This window comes from Anser cygnoides, chromosome 2 (genome assembly GCF_040182565.1).
Source record: "Anser cygnoides isolate HZ-2024a breed goose chromosome 2, Taihu_goose_T2T_genome, whole genome shotgun sequence".
Lineage (NCBI taxonomy): Eukaryota > Metazoa > Chordata > Aves > Anseriformes > Anatidae > Anser > Anser cygnoides.
The window spans coordinates 146,988,809-147,011,904 of NC_089874.1; the positions used below are offsets into that span (position 1 = coordinate 146,988,809).

Genomic DNA, 23,096 nt, shown 5'->3' on the forward strand with positions numbered 1-23,096 from the left:
CACTTTTCTTATAAATTCGTTTGAAACAGGAAAATTTGACAGTCACATCAACACAGTGTGTAGTGGGGGGGGGGAAAAAAAAAAAAAGGTTAAATTATCTCCTAACAGTTTGGTCTAAAGAGAAAAATGAGGGCAAGATGATCACCATCTCTCCTTTGAGGTACACAAAAACTACTTCACAAAAAAAAAAATAATAGAATTTCATGCAGGTATGCAGGTAGGCCTTTAAGTGGTCAATTGTAGAAACAAAATAGGAAAAGACTTCCAGAAGACTTCCAGATTCTTTGTCAAAGACTTTCTTTCCCAAGCCATATCTCTGATGTTAAAATAAGAAATACTGACCAAAGTAATGATTCTGGAAAGCACGGCGGTTAAGAAATACAGTTCATTTATTTTTATTTCTTTGAAAATATTGAGAAATCATTTTTTGTCAGGTAATGCCAGAAATGACATTTCATGTAAAATTACTTTTAAAGCTTTCTCTGATGCATGCTGAGCTTTTTCTGTTCTCAAAACTAGAGAACAAGAGGGACCATAATAACTGACTGACAGCTAGCACATTCACTTGGGATGTCATTGTCAACTCTATATTCATCTTGATTGCAGGGAGAAAAGTAAAAACAAAACAGATTAAAAAAAAAAAAAAGTACAATTTACGTAAAAGAATGAAGTAACACAAATTTTTAAAAATTTTTGGTCATCTACCAGATTCCTCTAATGCTTCAAGCGTTAGGTACTGTTCTGTATTATACGGAAAATACATCTTTAGAACAAAACTGAATGTAATAAAACCAATTAATTTTAAAATGATAAATCTCCTTCCTTGTTATTTATTTCTTTTCTCTTTCCCCACTTAGATGTTTGGGATTTATAAAAATGATAGAAATGTCAAATTAACATATAACATAAAGCAAGAACATAGCACAAGATTCATTCTCTTAATACAGTACAAAATTTGTCTGTTATTAAGTATAGAGTATGTATGTTTAATCCTTTTTAGTGTATGATGAGACCAAAACCTTGCCACATAAACCCACTACAATGTTCAACAATCAAATTGAAACAAAGCCAAATATAAAAGAAAACTATTTGGAAACTTAGATAGCTAAGAGATTAAAATTAATTCAAAACATAAAATAGATCACTGGCAGCGTATGATTCTTTGATTCTTTGGAGCCAGTTCTGATTTTTATTTTTATAGTACTATTATTCACTATTGATTTGGCATGCAAGAAAATTATTAAAAGACCTAGTCTCTATTAGAAATGCTACACCATTCTGAGGACTACTATGGAATTTAACACACCTGCATGTATCAAACTTTTGGGTTCATGAAAAACATACTGCAGAAAATACAATATTGTCCATTAGATTCTTAGAAATATTTGTATAATAATATCTGAAACATCTTCTGCGAGTCTTTATTGTGGTTATGTGTGTGTGTTGCATTCTTTTTTTTTTTTTCAACATCCCCTCATGTCCTTCACAAAGACCTCCAGTTACATGTGTATGGTCAGTATTTGTAGAACACAGTATTTACATGAGAAAATTATTTTAAATTACCTTCAATAGTTTTTTTCCCAGATCATCAGAGATGATATGCAGTATCACTTGTACACATATGTACAAGTACATTATGTATTTTATGTTCTTTGCATACAAAGTTTATATTGCACCACGTAATTTCATGTAGAATTCCATTTCAGTTTTTACTGAGAAGTTTAGTTTTGAAAGAACAGCTCAACAACAAAAATGAATTTTCCAAGTGATTTTCAGCAAGTTAAGTATTAGAAAAATGATACAATGGTGGGGTTTATATTTTACCTAAAGTCTGAGCCTATCCGTTTTCCATTCTCAGGTTCTCCGGGATCTGGACACAAATTGGATGCCTGTTTAATACCTCCCTCATTTACTGCAAAACAAAACAAAACAAACAAACAAACAAACAAAATAATACTGGTTTTAGGAAATGCATATTTAAGCAATTAACAAACATGAAAAAGTATACCTATACCTTTTATCATTTAAAACAGATTTTCTACAGAATATGAACATCTACATAATATCTAGTTTCCGTACATAACATTCCTCTCTATATTAAGCAACACATGTATTTCTGTATGTTGAAAAATAATAATAACATGAGTTTTCTATAAGTTGTACTAATCAGCTATTTTGTTTGCTTGTAATATTACTGAACCCATACGTAAATTTTACTGCTATTCCTTTACAAACATTCACATTTAAAAGAGTGAATCAAGGCTGTAAGATTTTACTCTGAACATAGTCTAATAAATGTCGTCTCCACTGAGAGCTGACCTTTTCTCCTTGAACTTGAATGGGTAGGCTCATGCTGACAGAATCATCCTTAATCAGTATTAAAAATGCAGATACCCCCAGAATGCCAGTTTGATTTGCATACATTTATCTTACAATAAACTAAAACGGATCTTCAGTGAGAAATTTCCTGTGAATCTTTCGGTATGTTTTTCCAGAAATTTGTATGTAGCAATTTACCCCCTCTCCATTCAACTCCCTCTTCATTTGTTTTTGTTTTGTGTTTTGCTTTTTGCTTTTTTTGTTTTGGTTTTGGTTTAACACATCATGCACTATCCCATAATTTCTATAGATTTGTAGAGTATATATTGCAAAAATGATTTTCAGGCCAAAATAATTCTATTCTTCAAAAAGTAGCATAGATTAGTCTGTTGTTATTTGGTAAAATCATGACCCAATAGATGAGTACTCTTTTCAAAAATTCAAGTTGACAAGAAACTAAGGGATTTATACTAAGAGATTGCCTGTTGCTTTCATCTCTGTTTCTGGGGAATTACTCCAATGGATTTGCAATATTAGTTTGTAGGTATCATAACTTTCCTTATAAGAAAAGGTTTGCATAACTAGGCTTATCACATTTTATATTGTAAAAAATGTAGTTTGTAACTATACTTCTAAAGGCTGTGCATTAAACCACAGCTTTTCATGATGGCCAGTAACATTCAGAAATATCTGGGGGCCTTCCCTTCCCTGAAATTTGTTGTCTTACATATACACAAATGGAAGAATTGGCTCAATACATCAGAGGAATGCAAAGGCCAAATAAAAATGTTGTAGAGGATTGAAAGGAAAATGTGTCAAGTTAGCACACTTCTGTAGTTATAAAAACTATCAAGCTCAGTCCTTGTCAGCTGGGATCACAGACCTCTGCCCCAGCAGAGCTCTACCAAATTGGTTCTAATAGCAAATAAATGCAACCCCTGTTCATCTGCATCACTACGCTCAGGGGACTTTGGACTAGGAGGGCTCTTCCTCAGAGCCATATTACTTTCCATCATTTCCCTCCCCCAGTATTGTAAATAAAAGCATGTACATAAAAACAAGTTCTCGCTACTGTTGGAATGCATATATTTCTAGCAATTGTATATTGTATATATAAAAATTGTACGTAATCTAATGATTCCATAAACTGCATTCCACAAATTCATCTAGGAGGAACTTGCTGGACAAATATTTCAAATGAATTATCTTTGAAATATCTGCATTCATTTAAACAGTTTCAAAGCCTGAGAAATTCAGAAACATCACAATTAGCCAGTAAATATAGACAGAACCTTAAAACTTGAGGTAGATAGAATTCACTGAGCAATTTTCCACAATGCAGGAAGGTAGAGGAATTATGCCTGACAACAAATAGGGAAAAAGATACATTCTTGGTTTTGTGACTGTCAGTTAACTATTCTAACATTAAACATATGTTAAATATATAGCTAGAAACTTACTCATGATGTTGGATAATAATAATAAATATTTTATTATTTTTTTACTTGCTGTTTTGGGACTATATCATAGCACACAGAATATCTTTTTACTATAAACAAAATAAAACTACCATATTAAACAACTATTTATGTTTATCATTTTTCAGGTTCTAATATTTAAAGTAGTTTTATTTTTATACACTGCATTTTCCTTTCTCAGGTAACACAGTGAATATAAATGTTAAAAAACAAAAAAAAATCTATTGGATTTTACAGCACAAGAATTATATATTCTACAATTTCTACCAAAAATGGCAACTTGAGAAATCATACTGTTTTCTGACATCTTTAATATAAAGGTCTATTCTTTAAAATACTCTATGAAATTGATTTTAAAAATATAACTTATCTATTTATTAATATTCTTAAAAACCTGAAGGGTTATTTAAAGAAAATCAATAAAATACTTAAGGTAAAAAAAATAAAACAACATATATGACAGCAGTAATCCAGAAGAGAGTTCTATGTAGAAGTTATAAAAATGATTTATCCACCACATTTGGTCCCAAATTAGTAATGCATTTAAGCCCAAATGCAAATCCATTCTGATTTCTTTTCAGTACTTTACCAAAAATATTACAACTTAAATTTTGAAAGTTTGTATTCAAGTTAATGTTTCCAGACATAATGCTTGATTTTTCAGTCTACTGGAATCCACTTCTTATATAGTTCCCCATCTCTCTACATCTCTATCTATCTGTCTATATATCTACCTATCTATCTATGTATTTACACTCCAGATATTCATGTGAGAGTTAGCAGTGATAGGGTTTCCTTTCGTAAGTTAAAGGCAGAAAAGCATTCATTCGTGGTCTGATCATGAAACTGAGAGCAAGAAATCTCAGCGTTCTAATGTAGATTGAATTAGATTGAACTTTTCTATGTTTTTAACATATATATATATATATCAACTCTTGCAAAATGAAATTGATGCATACTTGTTTCAAAATATATCATTATATCAGAAATTACCATTCTGCCTTTAATATGTGCAAATCAACTATGTTGATGTCATGCTTTTGTTCTCACAGAGTAAACCTGAAAACAATAAGCATTTCAACTAAGCATGTGCATAAATGTTTGCAGGATTAGGGACTATCTTTTAAAAATAATTTCTAAATGAAGAGAATTACATTGTATGTTAGATAACTGGTACATTAAAAAAAATAGGAAAAGACATACACATGAGAAATGTTAGATGATTTCTAAAGACTTTTATAATAAAAGGCCTGTTGTCAAATAGGTATTCAATTATACGTATCTTATTTCCACTAACAGCTGAATGACCATCATCCTTTTTTTAAAAGACCTTACCTTTCACTGTAATACAAATAGAGATCCAGCTGAGGTCACACTGGGAATTTTGTCTAAATCAACAGCTAAATACATAGGCTTTTCATGAAGTGCTTTCTCTTCAGTTTCACCAACTACAGTGACTAGCTAACGAAATGATAGATTACAATATAAAATCTAAGTTATCTTTTTATGACCAGATTATGACTCACTAAAGGTACAAATCAACAAGGTTTTCACCTTTGCTTATTATTGATTCATGTAGGTAATCTACTCTGTAACAAATAAACCAAGATACAGAATTTTTCAGTTTTACATAGACTATCATAACATATTAAATGATATAAAGTTTATTTGAAATATTTATAGATAACTTTAATAATTAATTTCATAATGATGACTTTTAAATATCACAAGTGTCTGGTACTTTACTATAAATATGCAATCCTTATTAATTCTTACATAATGGAATAGTTAATGATTTGTATAAAACAAATATATAGAGAAACAATCTGTTTTATCAGCCATTTTACTACTTTTCTAATTTGTAACTATGAAAGCACAAATGGACTCTGTCAGGAAGAGACCTTAATGATATAAACACTATTTATTTTGCTGTTATTTCTTGTTGTGTAATCACTCTACTTTGCAGTCACACGATATATGTAAAAAGAACACATTTTTAAATATCTCGATACATTAGTTTTAATAAAACAGAAATGTCTTTCAGAACTATTTAGATGATGCAGTTTACAGAAAAGTTGGATGTGGCAATAAGCTACATTATAAAACTGAAAAGAAGTATATTTTGCTTTATTTTTATTTTTCTAACTTAAGAAAAGCTCTTGCTGCTTGAAGACACCTTTATATATATAATAAAGTCTAACATATTGACAGTTTAAAATCCAAAACTGAAAAATGCTTTAAAAATATGCCAATGTGCCCCTACTAAATCTTGGACTCTGAATCAATCATGAACACCTTGGAAAAATGTGCCCAACATAAGGAGCCTCAAAAGTAAGTCCTTCCACTCCTGTGAAGAATAATGACATATAGTATAAGCAGATATATGCTAAAGCATTTAGTCCATCCTTACTTTAACCGATTACTTAATTTAAAACATGGTTCTAGTCCAAAAAGGAGTTCTATAAAAATGGCACCTTCTTTTGAAAAAACAAAAAATGTATCCACTTTCAAGTAATTGTATATAAAATCTTAGCTGTTTAATTTATGTCAGAAATGTTTTCCTACTCTTTATGAGTTAATCAGGACTCAGTCGTATAAGATGCTGAGCACTTTCAGTTTCTACTTTCTTTAATTACAATTGAAGGCACTAAGCATCTCCAGAATTTTTAAACTTACAGGTAGTTAATCAGTTCAAAATGTCAAAGTTAATGAAGAAAAAGAGATTTCAGGAAGTGAACTCATGGGTATTGCTTGAAAAAAAATATTTGGTTGTGTTTGTAAATGAGGATGGGCTTTGGCTTGCATAGCCTTTTCCTACTAGTACAGATTTTCAATTAAAATAACATATCTCCTGTTCCCAGCTAAGATTTCAGCTGACACCTGGGAGGCTGAATATTTATTTCTTTATAAAAACTTTATTTTTTTTTTTTTTTTAATTTAAAAAGTGAAATTACTGAGAAAATAACATCATTCCACAACGCCAAATTTATAGAAAGTCTGCCTTTAGAGTAGAACCATATTTAAAACTTCACCATGCAGACTGGAGGAACAGATTTAAGTTAGTTATACTTTTATAAATACATAAACAATTTCAAAAACACACAAACACAGCACAAAGTTCACTCTTGCACTAGAAAAAAGTAACAAAAAAGGAGTACACTCACAGATAGAAAACTTGTTGCTGTTGTCTTTCCCTGGAAACAATTTAAATCCTCTAGATTTAAAATCTATGGCCTTTTTCACTAGTTAAAAAACAAACAAACAAACAAAAAAAAACACGTATCAGGCAATACAGTCTAAAATATTTCATTTCATTTGACAAATTTAATCATGAAACTATATACAAATTAGAGTACCAGCTACCTAGCAAGCTCATATTTTGTACCTATTGTGGAAAACAATTTACTAAAATAAGTTGGAGACCAATTTGTGTGCCTGACAAAGGACATAAGTAAAATTTGTAACTAATTATTTCTTCTGCATAACTGAGAATAAAATGATGGCCAAAAGTATTTATTTCCATGCACCATAATCAGTGTAAAACATTGTCACACATTTATGGAACCTGGGAAATAAAAAAATGGTAGATATGTTGCTTGAAAACTCTTGACTCTTATCTGGTGTTTCTGCTGTATAAAGAAACACTAGTACTTATTTCCTTGACATCAAAAATAAAATAAATAAATAAATAAATAAAAGAATACTACCATATCTGCCAAAATAAGTCAACAACCTTTAAAAATAAAGAAACTGAAATTTTTGAAATAGCTGAATTTGTTTTTTTGTAGGTTTTGTAGGTTTTTTTCTTTCTTTCTTTCTTTTTTTCCAGTAACTGACTATTTAAGAGGAAACAGTGTCATCCACAACATCTTATTGAAGGCACACTATAATCAAAATATTTTCCCAAATCTGAATTCTATCAGTGTCCAAGCAATACAGGATTTATACTACTTTCTGCATATATTCTGAAAAGGTTTAGTTAGCAGTGGAAATAACATATTTTTGTCAACATATTTGCCTCTACCTCACAGTTCAAAAAATACATTAAAAATCAAACTTACATTTGGTAAAAAAAGACAAGACAAAGAAACACTGTTACAGCTCACAAAAAAATCCTTCTAAAAGTAGCATACATTCTCAAGATCTACAGACACTCAGATCAACACCCCATGCTGAAGTGTCTCCACTAGTTCTCTTCAAATGTGCCTTAGCTATGTCCCTAGCTTTAGTACCAAAAAATAATTTTTATTCAGGAAATATATAATTTTATTATCTGTGTTAAATTATTTTTCACATAAAAACAGAAACCTTTTATTAATAGAAAAAAATAATTAAACATACCAGGCTAAGGTACTTTTTTAACTAAAAAGAATTGGATATAAAAACTGAAATAGAGTTTGCTGTTCTAATGTTGGTTCTGCAGCTACTTCTTTCTCCACTTGAAAATCCTTATTTTCAAAGTGTGATATGGAAGGTAGTTTTCTCTCACCTCACCCCGACTCGCCACCAGCTGAACTATATGTGTAAAAGCCTATGTTTTGGACTGTCTTTGTGATAAAGGCAGTTAATCAAGGCAAAACATGTGGCCTTAATGTATTTTTGAAACAACAAAAAAAAGCTAATAAAAAGAGTGTGAAACTGAAACAGATATAAAAATTTGAGAATAAAACAAAACCAGAGACTTAAACTTGATTCTTTCACTCAAGTGCTGTTTTCTCCAATACACTTTGCCAGTGAATAATGAACCCTATATAAAAGTGGACCTAATTAAAAATAATAAGAATAATTTAAATTTAATGTACAGGTTAATATTAGGTACATTATAATCAAGTGACTTATAGACTACATATATTTAAAAGCTATATGGAAGAGGAAGTTTTATGTTGACTACCAGGAAATAATGCTGTGGAATACAGAGATAAAAGGAATTAGGTCTGAGAGAAGTTAACCCTAGAAGATGGACAGTATTCTATCAAAGAATTATTCTGCACCCGTCAAATTATTATAGGAAATAAGCGAATAGTAATAAAACTCCTTACACGAAGCAAAAATACCAAAGTAGCAAAATACTATTAATATTATTAAGTAACAGTAATCATTACCATGCACAAGAGCAGAAAACAAAATGAAAAAAAAAATAGTAAATAAGACACTTTAAAGCATAGTTGAGAAGTCATGATAAATATTTTTACACTTCCAGTAGAAGAAACTATACTTTCTTCTAAGTAAATGGAGGTTTTTATTTCAAGATGTAAAACGCAAATTTCTTTGTGCATCATCATAATGTAACCTATACACATTCCCAATGGTTCTGGGAAGTATGTTATTTGCAGGAGTAGAATGTATCTGTTAACAGAAAATGCGATTATTATTATTTTAAATAATTGAAGCCTTAAGCAATGCTATAGTCAGTGGAAGTCATGGACACAACTATACCTTCAAACAGCAAAGCCATACTGAAATAACAACAATCGCAGAATCAGGGAATCACAGAATCACACAGAAGTTGAGGTTGGAAGGGAACTCTGGAGATCATCTAGTCCAACATCCCTATTCAAGCAGGGACACCTAGAGCACACTACCCAAGATTGTGTCCAGGTGACTTTTGAACATCTCCAGGGAAGGAGATTCCACAGCCTCTCTGGGCAAACTGTTCCAGTACTCAGTCAACTTCACAGTAAAGAATTTCTTCCTCATGTTCAAGCAGATCTTCCTGTGTCTCATTTTGTGCCTGTCATCTTATTGCTGGGCACAACAGAGAAGAGTCTGGCCCCATCCTCCTGACACCCTGCCTTCAGATACTTATACTCATTGATAAGATTCCCCCTCAGCCTTCTCTTTTCCAGGCTGAACAGTTCCAACTCCCTCAGCTTTTCCTCATATGGGATATACCCCAGGCCCTTTATCATTTTAGTAGCCTTTTGCTGGATTTTTGTATACTGGGGAGCCCAGAACAGGACACAAAACATCAGGACTGAGTACAGAGGGAGGATTACCTGCTGGCAATGCTTTTCCTAAAGCACCCCAGAACAGCATTGACCTTCATGGCAACAAGGGCACATTGCTGGCTTATAGGCAACTTGTTGTCCACCAGGATCCCCAGGTCCTTCTAAGCATGCTCTCACATAATGTTGAGAGTTTTTTAAGATGCTCTTTGTACATAAATATGAATCTAGGAGTATAGCTGTAAGATTCTTTAGGCCTTTGAGCATCAATGTAAAATAACCCATGGATCAGACAACATGCCTGGTATTCTTGTAACACTAAAGTAAAATGGGAGTGGGCTTGAAGGTATGATCTCAGGTGCTGGGATGGGTTTTAGTTCTAGTACTAGGGAGATGTGTGTCCTTTATTTTCAGAAATCATCATACCAACATGACAAAGACAGAAGACCTTTTCTTTGCTTCTTTTTAACCTCAGTCCTCAAATGGCATATCCACAGTTTATGTACACGAGAAACAGAGTTTACAATATTTAAGATGGAACTGTAAAATAAATATGAGGTTCAACAAGACCAAGCGGAAGGTGCTGTCAAGGCAACCCAAACATCAATAAAGACTGAGGGATGAATAAAGGGAGAGCAGCCCTATGGAGAAGAACTTAGGAGCAGCGCTGGATGAAAAACTCATTATGAGCTGGCAATGTGTGCTTGAAGCACATAAAGCCAACCATACCCTAGGCTGCATCAAAAGAAGTGTGGCCAGCGTGTCAAGGGAGGTGATTCCCTGCCTCTGCTCTGCTCTAATGAGGCCCTACCTGGAGTACTGCATTCAGTTGTGAGTCCCCTAGCACAAGAGATACATGAACCTTTTGGAGGGAGTACAGAGACCATGAAAATGATGAGAGGACTGGAATACCTCTCGTAGGGTATGGAGGCTGAGGGAGCTGGGATTGTTCAGCCTGGAGAAGAAAAACTCCGGGGAGACCTTATAGTGGCTTTCCAGTACTTAAATAGGGCCTACAAGAAAGACGGGGAGAGACTCTTTATCAGGGACTTTAGTGATGGGGCAAGGGGTAACGGCTTTAAACTAAAAGAGGGCAGGTTTAGATTAGATATAAGGAAGAAATCATTCATCATGAGAATGGTGAGGCACTGGAACTAGTTGCCTAGAGAAGCTGAGGGCGCCCCATCCCTGGAAGTGTTCAAGATCAGGTTGGCTGGGGCTTTGAGCAACCTGATTTAGTGGAAGGTGTCCCTGCCTACGTTAGGGGAGTTGGAATTAGGTGATCTTTAAGTTTCCTTCCAACACAAACCATTCTATGATTTTAGAACTATTTGCAACACCTTGTTATGGCTATTAAATACTACAAGGAAAGCAAGCAACTCAAGAACTCTGAATGTTCTTTACAGTAAAAGAGGTGAAACATACTTTTATTTTATTTATCTATTTATTTATTTAATGCTGATTTATTGAACAGTACTTACGTAATACAGTGTGAAGGAGCAGCTATAAGAATTTATCTTGTACAAACATGCACAGTGACTAAAATATGTGTCAGGCTGCATATGCATATCCATACATACAACCTAGACACATACGTACAATATATAGACTATGTAATTTTATCTAAAGCTACAGGATCCAGCTGTTTCTGCAAATACAAAAGATCAAACTGAAGACTTTATTGAGGAAGGAAGGATATAAACAGTTGTAAAATGAAAGACGTCTGCATGGGAGATGAAGTTTTGCATGCCAGATGGGTGATCTGAGATTCTGGTAATAGAGCAGTTACATGTACACAGCAGTCAATTGATATATAAACTGAAAGAGGTTCAGAATAATTTTGTTGAAGTCTTTGTCCTAAATTGCCTCTTATGCAAGATAATGAAGTTTCAGGTACTTTTAGGCAGTGTTTTAGACACACTGAAAAAAACCAAAATAGTCTTTTTTTTTTTTTTCTTTTGTAGAAAAGATATATAACTGCATATTCATATTCCATGGCTTGCTGGTTTTTACATTTTTCTACGGTAAGCAACTCAAAGGATGAAAACTCCTCAGAACTTATGAGCTACACATTTTGATTAGATCCTTGAGTTTTTATAATAGAAACCACATGCCTATTTTCTACAAACACTGTCTCAGAAAATGAAAACAAACAAACAAAAACAACAAAAACACTGATTTCCCAGTTTATTTTTGTCTTTCTATACCATATTTTTCCTAACTGCAGTATGAATGTGTTGAAAAGGATGGAGATCTTTGGAATACTGCCTAAACATCAGAAACAAACAAAATGTTCCATATGCTTAAGAACACTCTCCATGATTTAACAGAACATGTTGCTCTTGACAGAGAAACAACAAAAAACAACATGCTTCTGAGGAAGCTGTTTTATATTTATTTTAGTTAATCAGTATGAGAATCAAGAATTGAAAAGTATTTGTTATTTCTTAATACAGGTTGAATGATATGGCTAAGGGGAATCAGGATGTAGAAAACAGGGAAAAAACTACTGATACATTAGGTTTCCATTTAAGTTTCAATAAATTAAGTTCCAGATGTCAAAATGGCAACTTAAATGTAAGTGTTGAGTTAAACATAAAGCAAAACAGACAAGAAAGGATTCAAGTAATGTTTTGAGACCCAGCTACCAGCTGACTCCATGTTTTTTTCCCTTAATATCTGCATCCAAATTTTTACTTCAAAGGCAGATATATTTTCAAGTATATCTGAAAGAATCGCTGTGTTATGAAGGTACACAGTCTTTCAAAATATTCTAAGACATAGGTCTTAATTCTGTATTCATATTTTTTTTTTAAAAAAAAAGGAAACAATACCTCAATACTGCCATTTTACACATTTGTTGATTATACTTTTGATGAATACATATGCAGAAAAATAGGCAAAAGGTTGACCACTAGATTGGTCTCAATTTTCTCTTTGATGTAGATATTTGTCTTAGTAGGTCAACAGCTTTTGGAATTCCTTGTTACTTATTACAGAGATCAAAAATCAAGCCAAGATTTTTACCCATGGTTACACAGTGGTACAAGCTATTCTGAACAAAATGTAGCTTCCATATAATATTCCAGTGGATTACAGGAAGTAGAAAGTGAGTAGCAATCTCAGAATTGCTAGGCAGGAAAAAAGAGGAAAACAAAGAACACAGAGTTTGAACTCTCCTTCAAATTATCAGTGACACTTTCTACTACCAACTTTCTTCAGAGGTTTATCTACTTAGCTTTTAGCCTGTGGTAAAGTCTAGTCTCTTTTGAGAGGGATGACATAACCCATGAGCCCCGTCAGACTGATTATGATTTATACTTACTTTAGATTCATGTCATTCTGATATAAATAACAGTAGAAGATGGAGGTTTGTAGGTTTCTCAGTACAACAATTTAACTCTGAACAGAACAAAAAAGGCAGAGTGACAATATATATATTTTTTATATTTTCAAAATGTGGAAACATGTTTTAAATTATATTAATATTTAAGATAATATCTGCTATTTATGATATGTAAGGAGATACAAACCCTTGTAAGAGAGGACTAATCTTGATAATTACTGCATTTTAGCACGTTTACTCTTTATGCCAGTTCCTATATTAAATAGCACCTCAGCCAAATAAGAATATATGTATATATATTTTAGGGCTGCCTATTATACAATAAAGACAGAAATATAATTTCTGTAGCAACCTTGAATATAATAATCTCTCAGACACTAGAAATCAAGCTTATAAACTAAGAACAGTTTCTCAGTTTATAGAATTCTGTCTCTGATGAAAAAGTATATATCCTGTGACACACGTGCAAGACAAATATTTCCAGATGGAAAATTTCCTTCTATAATATGGAAGCATCGGGGTAGCCATGCAAAGTATTCCGTTTAAAATACAGGCAACTCACAAATTTGTGTATTTGTTTTAGCTATGCAATAGCATTTGTGTAGAGAAATTGCCTAGCTTGTCTTGTCCACACTTACTTTCCTACCAACTACAAAGTACATTTAAAATGTTGAAGACTAAAATTCACCAAAACCAAAAGTTATGCACATAACTGGCACTCAGGTTGTATTACTACAAGAGACTACACACAGTATAAATTATTGGAAACTGAGGACTCTTCTGACCATGTATACTAATTTCCTCTCAAAATAGTTGCTCATAGTAGTTCAAACACTGACACAGCCTCTCTCCTGAAACTCTCTCACATCATATTCACTGCATGCCAGCTAATTGAGGGGAACAATATCATATTATCAAAGGCATATTTCATGACTGCACTTAAATTAATGCCCTCCTTAAATGACATCTGCTGAGATATGAGATATAATAATATGGAAAAAAAAAAGGCAATTGATTGCTCATTTGGCTGTGCCTATATATGAAGAAAGGGAATGGCAACTCAGGAGAAATATAGAGCTGTTCTGAAGCTGTGAAGGGAGGAAATCAGATGGGCCAAAGGCCAGCTGGAACTAAATTTGCCTAGTGTATTATAAAACAATAACAAAATGCTTTTATAAATACATCAACTGCAAAAGAAAGTTCGAGGAGAATCTCCATCGTTTATTGGATATGAGGTGAAATGTAGTGATGAAAGATGGGGTGCTTAATGTCTTTTTTTCACTCAGTCTTTGTACTAAGACTAATTATTCTCAGGATGCACAGCCACCTGAGTTGAAAGATGATGACAGGGAGCAAGATGAAGACTACTACATAATTTTAACAGTAAGCATATTCTCTGCATTTATGTTATTCAAGAAATAACAAATAACTAACTGCTTTCCAAAAAAGAGATAAAAATGGTTGGTTTTAATACAGTTTAGAACCGATTGGTGCAGAACCAGTAATTCACTGATTGCTCCAGAACTGAAAATATTAGATTATGACAGATTTTACTTGCTGCATCTACTATTTCTAATGATGGAAACAGGAGTCCAGTATACTCTGGATTTCCCAGATTTAGTGCTTATATGCAGATATACCAAATAAATCATACATGATACACTGAGTTAGACATATGCTTGGAATTATGTGTTCCAAAAAAGTTGGTCTACATGCATAGCAGATCCACAGCAGCCTTGAACTTGAACTTCCTATTCATGCACAGGTCATTGGGGGGGGGGGGGGGAGGGTATTCTGTTTGTTTGTTTGTTTTTTTCATACACTGCATGTTTACTAGGCATGTAATGTATCTAGTTATCCAGAATTTCCAAACTCTGTCTACACAAGTCCTAAATATGAAGATATCATTGGGATTACAACTTCACCACTTCAAGGGACTGCAAAAAGCAGAAAAAAGGAAAGGTGAAAGGTGTATGTGTGTGTGGATATAGCAGCCTATTTAGATTTCAGGTGATAGCACTTCAGGCTCCAGAAATCTTTACTTAAAAAAATCTGAACCAAAGGATTGCATAATAAACCATGCAGCAACACACTGATGCCATAGCACAATTTTCTAGAGTCTTTTTGCAGCTTGAAGGTTGGCATTAGAGGACATAAATACAGAATCAGATAAATAGATAATGATTTTTTTTTAATATGAAGAACTATTCATGATTCAAGATGAGCAAAGAGAATGCAAAGTGAACCATCCACTTTTCACACTATTTTCTTTTATTTAATTGAGTTTATTTGTTTCAAGATCCTGCAATAATTTAAACACAATACCTTTGTGCACAATAAATAAAATGACTAAAATAATGTAGATTACTTTTTGACTCCTTGCAGAAAGGAGAGATGATTAAACAAAGTTACTGTTCATTACGATATATTAAATGAATAAAATGAGATTTTCAGTCTCTTCCAGGTATATAAATTTTGCTGGCTGAAGATCTGTTTTAGCATTACCCCTTCCCACAGTCAAAATGTTTTATCCAGAATAGAAGAAAATATAAATGAAATTGAATGTGATTTTTTTCCCATAAAATGATGGTTCAACAAACATAGTTATATACGTTAATGAAGCCTGCCATAGACATATGATTCTAACCTAATGTGTGCATTTCACATTTATATTAAAATATAATGTATTTTGATTTTCCTTTAATGTGATACATTTTCATTTTAATAGTACAAGTTCTCAGGTCATTTTTAATCTACAGATGAAAACCTATGACAATTTACAGAGAATAGTACTGTATATGATATAATCTGTGTACAATTTAATATGTACTTGAAAAAATCTCATTGGGTTCTTATCACATAAAAAAAAACACACAAAAAGGAAAAAACTACACTGAAAGGAAAAAAATCTCTTCTCTTGACTTAAAAGTATAATTGTTGAAGAGCTGCTGGAACAATAGAGTTATTGAAAATTTTTGCAAAATAGGAACGCTCTCACTGTACTTGCACTAAAAATTTTGAAAATATTTTACTTCTTCAGGTAACTTCCAACTAATATAAAGAACATCTTTGTACAATAATGTAATGTAATTATGATCTGAACTATATAAACTGTGATAGAACAAGTACTGATAAAAATAAAATGAGTGTGATATATGTTATAATATAGGTTATTCTATATATTAGTACTGAGCTAAGAATGATGAGGAGTTATAACTAGTTTACACACATGGTCTTTAAAATGCTTAAGGTCATAGGTTTTTATACATTTCACATATCTGAAACTTTTGTAATTTGATCCTAAATTCAAAATCAGTTACAGTGAATAAAATGAACAAGAAAACCAGGGCACCATGTCTTTTGTATATTTTGCATGTCTCCTCATAGATGTGCATCTGGCTACCACGATTTTGTGCTTCACAGCCTTTCTTGACAGTCATTGAACTGCACTAGCACAGGCTGCTCTGTAAGTGAAGGTTGTTAGTGGCTGCTTTGAATAAGTGTGTGTTAAAAAATGTTACATCTTCAATTTTAGTCCTTTGTAGCTATTTCAGATGGATAATAAATAGGGACAGCTATAAAAATGCATGCATAATTCAGAAGATTGCTTTTCTCCTTTTTCTTCCTCCTAATCACACTAGACTTGACTATCGGATGAAAACTGATCTCCTTTCCAAAGACTTTTTTGAAGTTGGAAGATGTAAAGAAGCTTAAATCACCATTATCAGTTTTTAATCTAAGAAAAATCTTTAAATTAACAAACCATGGATTGTAGATTTCATCCAGCAAACAGAAGATGTCTATTCATCTCAATGCACACATTAAAGAGGTACTTCCAAATGTTTTATGAAAAGTTAAACAAATATAGTTCAGTGATTAAATGCTTGAGCTCTGAAGTTATATCTGCATTACGCTAATGAGAATTTCTTGGGACTTTATAGACTACTGTCACTTCTAAGACACAAAGAGTACACAAATCTTACGTACAAGTATTCTTATACAAATACATGAATACAAAAATCTTACTGCAAAATATATTGATTTTCTTCACACTCACATTATTATAGTTGTGGGTTTCACTCATCACACACACACCCCAAAGAAAAAAACCTGCAAACATGCACTGGTTTCTTACTTGACTCTATTAAAAATCTTTAATAGCTCTTCATAAAATTTCTGCTTCCCTGCTCCTTCCTTTCTTTTTCTTCTTCTAAAGAAGAAAATCTCATAAAATGTAGGACGTAGGAATATATTTTCTATCAAATCTTTAAAAAGCTTACATCAAATAATCACAGAGCAGTGCTCTATCATTTTACTGAATCTTTCAAAACAATCAAGACAATCAAATAACTCCCTCTTTGGAAAACAAACTGATTGAAGAGAGTTTCATTAGCACCCAATTTAATTCCTCTTTCATTTTCTCTTACATTTTGTGTTCTCACTTTTATGATTCTCTTTTACTTTAGAACAAGTTTTAAACTAATCTTGTCTCCTACCTTCAGACACTCTCCTGCAACACAGCACAAAAAGAAATCCAGGATTAATGGGGAACATCCAGCAGCAAAGGTGTGTTTTTTTATTTTTTTTTTGTTTTCCCCTCGCTGAATCATTTCTTCCTGGTTATTACTATGATACTACAAAGTCAGATATCAAAAAGCTTAAGGCAAGGTGTGATAGTTAAGAGTTCTAAAAGAAGAAAGGGGAAAGGATAGAAATGAGAAAGCCTTGGTTAAAAAAAAAAAAAAAAGCTGAAAAGGTAGGGAAATAAAACAGAAAGGAGACATCAGTAAAATGAGTAAAATAGACTTTGAAAACAAAAAGCTAACTAAATAATCAAAACAAAAAATGTTAATCCCAAAACTGAGCAACTATTCATGCTCAGTTTTCATTCATAATATGGTTAAAATTTCAGTTATTCTCAGAGGTATTTAATGAAGATGAATGTGTACTTCTGTATTTAAAATGAGTGTGTATCTTTAGACAGTCCAAACATGCTATGAAAGCACTCACTAAGAAAAGTTCTAAAATATTGTTCATTATGTTTGCATACACTGGAAAAAAAATTCTACAGTGCTAAGAAAGAGAAGATCAACCTAATATGAATTCTAAAACAATTCAGTAGCACCGACTACATTACTGAACTGAATTCTTAGTTTAATGAGACACAGATTATATAAAAGAACAATATATCAGATTATCCTCTATTAATGTAGTTATGACCAAGCTTACAGTACTAAAATACTTCAACAGAAAATAAACAGGGTAAAAATCACATTTAATTTCCTTCCTGACTTCACACCTAAATAAGACAGATCGTACAAGAAACTGTGATGTAATAACCCTATGAGCTTCCTCCCACCCCATTTTGAAATAGAGGAAGCAATACACTTTCCTGAGCTTGAATTCTTGGTTCCATGAGAACTTAAGATCCAAAAGATGCTATGTTTCTCTTGTAGCTGTAGCATCTAAATATATTCTTCATTGGCTAATCAACCTGTGTCTTGAAAGCAAGATTTTCACCCTTCATCTAGTCCCTCCTCCTTCCAGAAGGGTTCATCACTCCAATAAGAATTGTTCTCACACTTCTCCCTAATGCATCTATTTATATCTTATATACTTATTTGTCTTTATGTTCCCTACATATTGGCATTCCCTTCCTGAAACACTTATCCCTTCATTCCAACTTACATTTTATTTTGTAAGGTGGGATGCTCAGAACAATATAATACCAGTCTAGTACTTTTATTTATCTGATTCAGTCTGAATTCTTTTTCGATGAAGGAACTGTAATCATGTCTAATATTCCTCATGAGATCTCACTGCCACCTTATCATTTATATTTGCACTGCCCTATTACTTATGGAAATATTTCAGAGAAAGCTACTGGGTTTCCTTTTTTGTCTTTTAAATAGTCATAAAAAAAAATCTCTTTTCTTCTGTCATTTCCAGCTTACAATCACAGAGAAGAAATTCTTCAACCATCCTTTGACACAAACTACAATTATTTTTGAAGTTCAGGCAGCAAGGGTGGTAGAATAATTTTCATCTAGTAGATTAACTTTAGACAGATAGAGACCTCTAGATCTCCTTTTCATAAAAACAACACAAAAAAAAGTCAGTTTAATAATAAAAATAATGTTGTTTACCGTTTCTGGAAGAACTTATTCACAGAACAATACTACAGAATCCAGCATTAGGATTCATTCTATAGTTAATATTTTGCATCAATGACAATGTATAATAAATCATAGCACTGTTTTGATCTAACTAGCAACATTCTCAAAACAGTCTATGGGAAAAACTGCACGTACAGTAAATTTTTAATAAATCATATATGTGCATGTTTAAAATGGTAAGTTTTAGTAAATTGTATTTAGCATATTAAATGTTTATCTTTTTAAGCATAAATTACCTTGCGTAGGTTTGGAAGCAAAATTTTTGAGTTATGTTCAAAAACACAGGAAAAAATAGATTTCCAGAAAAAAAAAAAAAAACTAAATTTTAATATCTGTTAAGTAGAGAAAGAATTAGAAAAGGAATTTACATAAACTTCCTAAGCAGGTCTAACAAATAGTTCCATAGGAAATTTATATATGCAGGGCAAGAAAATTGGTTGGAGATTTTCATAATGTTTTCATTGTCAAAGAGAAGCTAAAATGTTTCAGTAGAAACTCACATGAAACTCTATAGAAACACCTGTGGAATATCTCCCCATCATGGAAATTACTTCCTGTGAATAAACTGTAGTCACACATTACAACCATTCCTTCAAAACATGTCTGTGTAATGAGAAATTTTGTATAGTGAACCATAACAGGTTACTTATTTAGTCAATCTGATACGTTTTCATGGCTACTGTAAGCGTACTATCAAAAATTGATGATTACCAAGTGAAACCATTTTTTTCTCAGTATATGAATATCCACTCTACTATCAGATGTATACTGTGATGTGGGTATAATACAATAAAATTATGTTTAGAAAATGTCTAGCAAATGCTAACAAAATCAAGACTATAAACAATAAACACGCCATGAGGGAATAAACTGCAGACATAGCTAGGTATGGACTTTGTTCTCTAGGAGAGTGTATACAGTATTGATCTCATCTGTGCATGTGCTGCAGTTTAATATATGGAAAAACGAAAACAAAAACAAACAACAAAAAAAAAATGTTACATTAGTTTAGCAAAATCTTGTTGTCCGTCCCCCCCTGCGACCACCCACAGTGTAAAGTTTTGCACTTTAATATGGCAATGTAATTCAGAAGAGCCTTATATATGTGCTGGATTAAAGGACAGGTCAGAGGAGAAAAGGACAGTGAAACAACAGTGGAGAGGACATTGTAGTGCAATGACTACAAACACGTGATAGAAGAAACTGCATGTATATCACAGTTACTGCCAAACTTAACTGCCAAATTACTATTCTCTCATATCCGTAAATTAGAAGAGATTATTACAGACCTTCAGATACTCCTTCATAACTGAAAATAAGCCTACTTTTTAAACCTGACCAAAGATATTCTAAACAGAATGCCTAGCCATTCAACATGTAGAAACCAAACTCTTAATTTATACCAACTGATAACCACAAAAAAAAAAAAGTATTGATAGAAATTAAAACAATTAAAAGACAAAGCTATTTAATGATTTGTTTCACATGCAAACCAAATCAAATACAGTTCTTGTTTTTTATAACCTACTTAATTTACATAATGTTTTAAAATTCTGTGGAACTGCAGCTCTGTCAATAGGTCTTAGTAAATGAAGCTACAGTCATTTATGCAAGGTGACAATCTGATCCAGTAGGATAACAGATTCCAGTCTAAAGTTGTCTTTACAAAATATCAACCATATAAAGAGACATCTACAAATTGCTTGTGCTATAAAAGCTCTTGCTTTTCAATATTTTTGTGTTTGTAAGTTCTTCAGGTACAATAGCTTTACATGCAACAATGGACTACAACAAAATAATAAATAATAATATGTAATAAATATTATTCAATAACATTAACCTGCAACATCTGTATATGGAAAAAAAAACCAACAACATATGACAATCCAATTTGTTTCTGAATGTCTCTGCTGGTTAAATTAAGACATTCAAGAACTGCTGTTACTCAGACGTAATTTGCATATTGCCTTTTACCTTTTAGCGAAATAAATCTTGCTTTGTTAAGGCTCCAAGTGTTCATTATTAGTACTTTTGTATGTGGATTAAATCATCTGAATATAGGAATATATCAAAACTTTAGCTTTAATAATAACTTAATACTCTCCACTGAATTCCTTAGTGTTCTAAACTTTTCATTCACTGTGCTTCATTCACTTATTTCATGCTCGATAGAATAAAAATATACACACTTTTAGAAAAGCCAAACCTTTGCTGAAGATTTTATCAGAAGGGAGATGGATACATCTGCACCACTGGTTAGTTTAGAACAAAACAACTATTTATAAAGTACAGTTTTGTTGTTTAATTGCTGATTTCTAAACATATATGTAGCACAGAATAATGTTTTTATCTCAACTTTTATCTCACACTAGCCTTGACAACAAAACATGATATAAATTATAAAGTGAAAATTCCTTGCTCTTCCCCCCTCCTTCTTTTTTTCCTATAATTCAAATTAATTTAAATTACAATGACAATATTAATTAAATTTTTTCATCTGTCTGCCCCATTAGAACTCACTTTTTAGTAAATTTAATTCCTTTCCCATACGGTTTAATCACACTTCTGGAATATATACCTGACCTTTCATTTTTGATTTATACAGAATATTTTTTCCATAACTACATGGTCACAAGTAAAATAATATCCAATACCTCTATGAGTAACAACTGCAAGTTCTTTAGTTCTTTCTATCTGCTCAGCTTTTCTTGGTCGTCTTCTTGTGCTTTGTATGTCTGCTTGATGAAGGGAGAGTTCTTCCTTGGAAGAGGCCGATTCCAGAATTGATTTTCTTATATTCATGGCTTGCACTTGTTGCTCTTCAGAAGGTTGTCTAATGGTGGATACAGTAACATCTGCAGATGTGCTAGCAACAGTAATAGCACCAGTAGTGACCGCAATAGGCTCCTCTAACTCACCAGTGGAGGCAGTTTTGATCAAAGTGGAAGAACCTGTGGGACACACAGTAGCACTGGATGCTAACTTTTTCTTTTGAATTGTGTTTTCCTGTTAAACCTAAGAGATTAAATTTCCCTCTGTTTAACACAGTAAAGACAACTGACATGAAAAGAAGAAGGTCAATATGGTTTATTTAAGTTTTGGAAGTAATCAGAACATTTTTTAATGGTAGTGAACATTTTTGTAATTATAGTGATTTTATACATTTAGTTTTAAATGTGCTGCAAACGTTTGTAGTATTAACTTTTGTACCAGTCAGAATGAGAGCACATAATTTCTACACCTAGAAATTCAGCCAAAAAAATACCGTGGCTGGAGCAGAAAATAAAGCTGTAAAATAAAGGGTACCCGATGAGTAGAAAAGTGATAACCACCTTCTTGAGAAGTGATACAATAGCATTATGTGGTAACCTAGGTAGTAGGTGAAGCTTTGGTAGTTCAACTGCTAATAAGGCTGTCAAATATGTTCACATACCCAATTCTTTCATCAGATCTTGACAGGGTTCTAAAAGCTCATTAAAGCATTTACAGTTGTTACAAGGCCAAGGGCAGATGGAAAGTAAAAGGTACACATTTAAACAAAACAACATCTAAGCATAATTATCTATATTTGATATTGGACAAAGGCTGCATCTGTAATTTTCTTTTTACTCTCAGATTTCTGGAAAAAAAAAAAAAAAAAAGCAACAACAACAACAAACCACCAGATTATTTAACTAAGAAAAAAAAAAAAGTTTGATTCATTAAAAATTTGTCTATGCACTGCTTAGGAAAACATTTGTTTAACACTTCTAAGTTGTGTAGTAGCTAAAAATACGTAAACCAATGGGGATTCATTTTTAAAAAATATTTTATTAACTTTTTCATCTTTCTC

General features: G+C 32.4%; 1 protein-coding gene across 4 annotated transcripts in view; it reads right to left on the reverse strand.

Annotated features, from left to right (window-relative positions):
* Positions 1-23,096, reverse strand: part of CSMD3 (CUB and Sushi multiple domains 3) — a 712,079-nt gene that overhangs the window by 428,747 nt on the left and 260,236 nt on the right. The window contains exons 7-9 of one of the 4 annotated variants that reach the window (XM_066990669.1): positions 21,919-22,215; positions 6,962-7,039; positions 1,825-1,912 (exon numbers count right to left, since the gene is read on the reverse strand). In XM_066990669.1, the coding sequence (XP_066846770.1) occupies positions 1,825-1,912; positions 6,962-7,039; positions 21,919-22,215 (463 nt within the window). The remainder of the gene's footprint in view (positions 1-1,824; positions 1,913-6,961; positions 7,040-21,918; positions 22,216-23,096) is intronic. The other 3 variants (XM_066990670.1, XM_066990671.1, XM_066990673.1) reach the window with 3 other exon arrangements.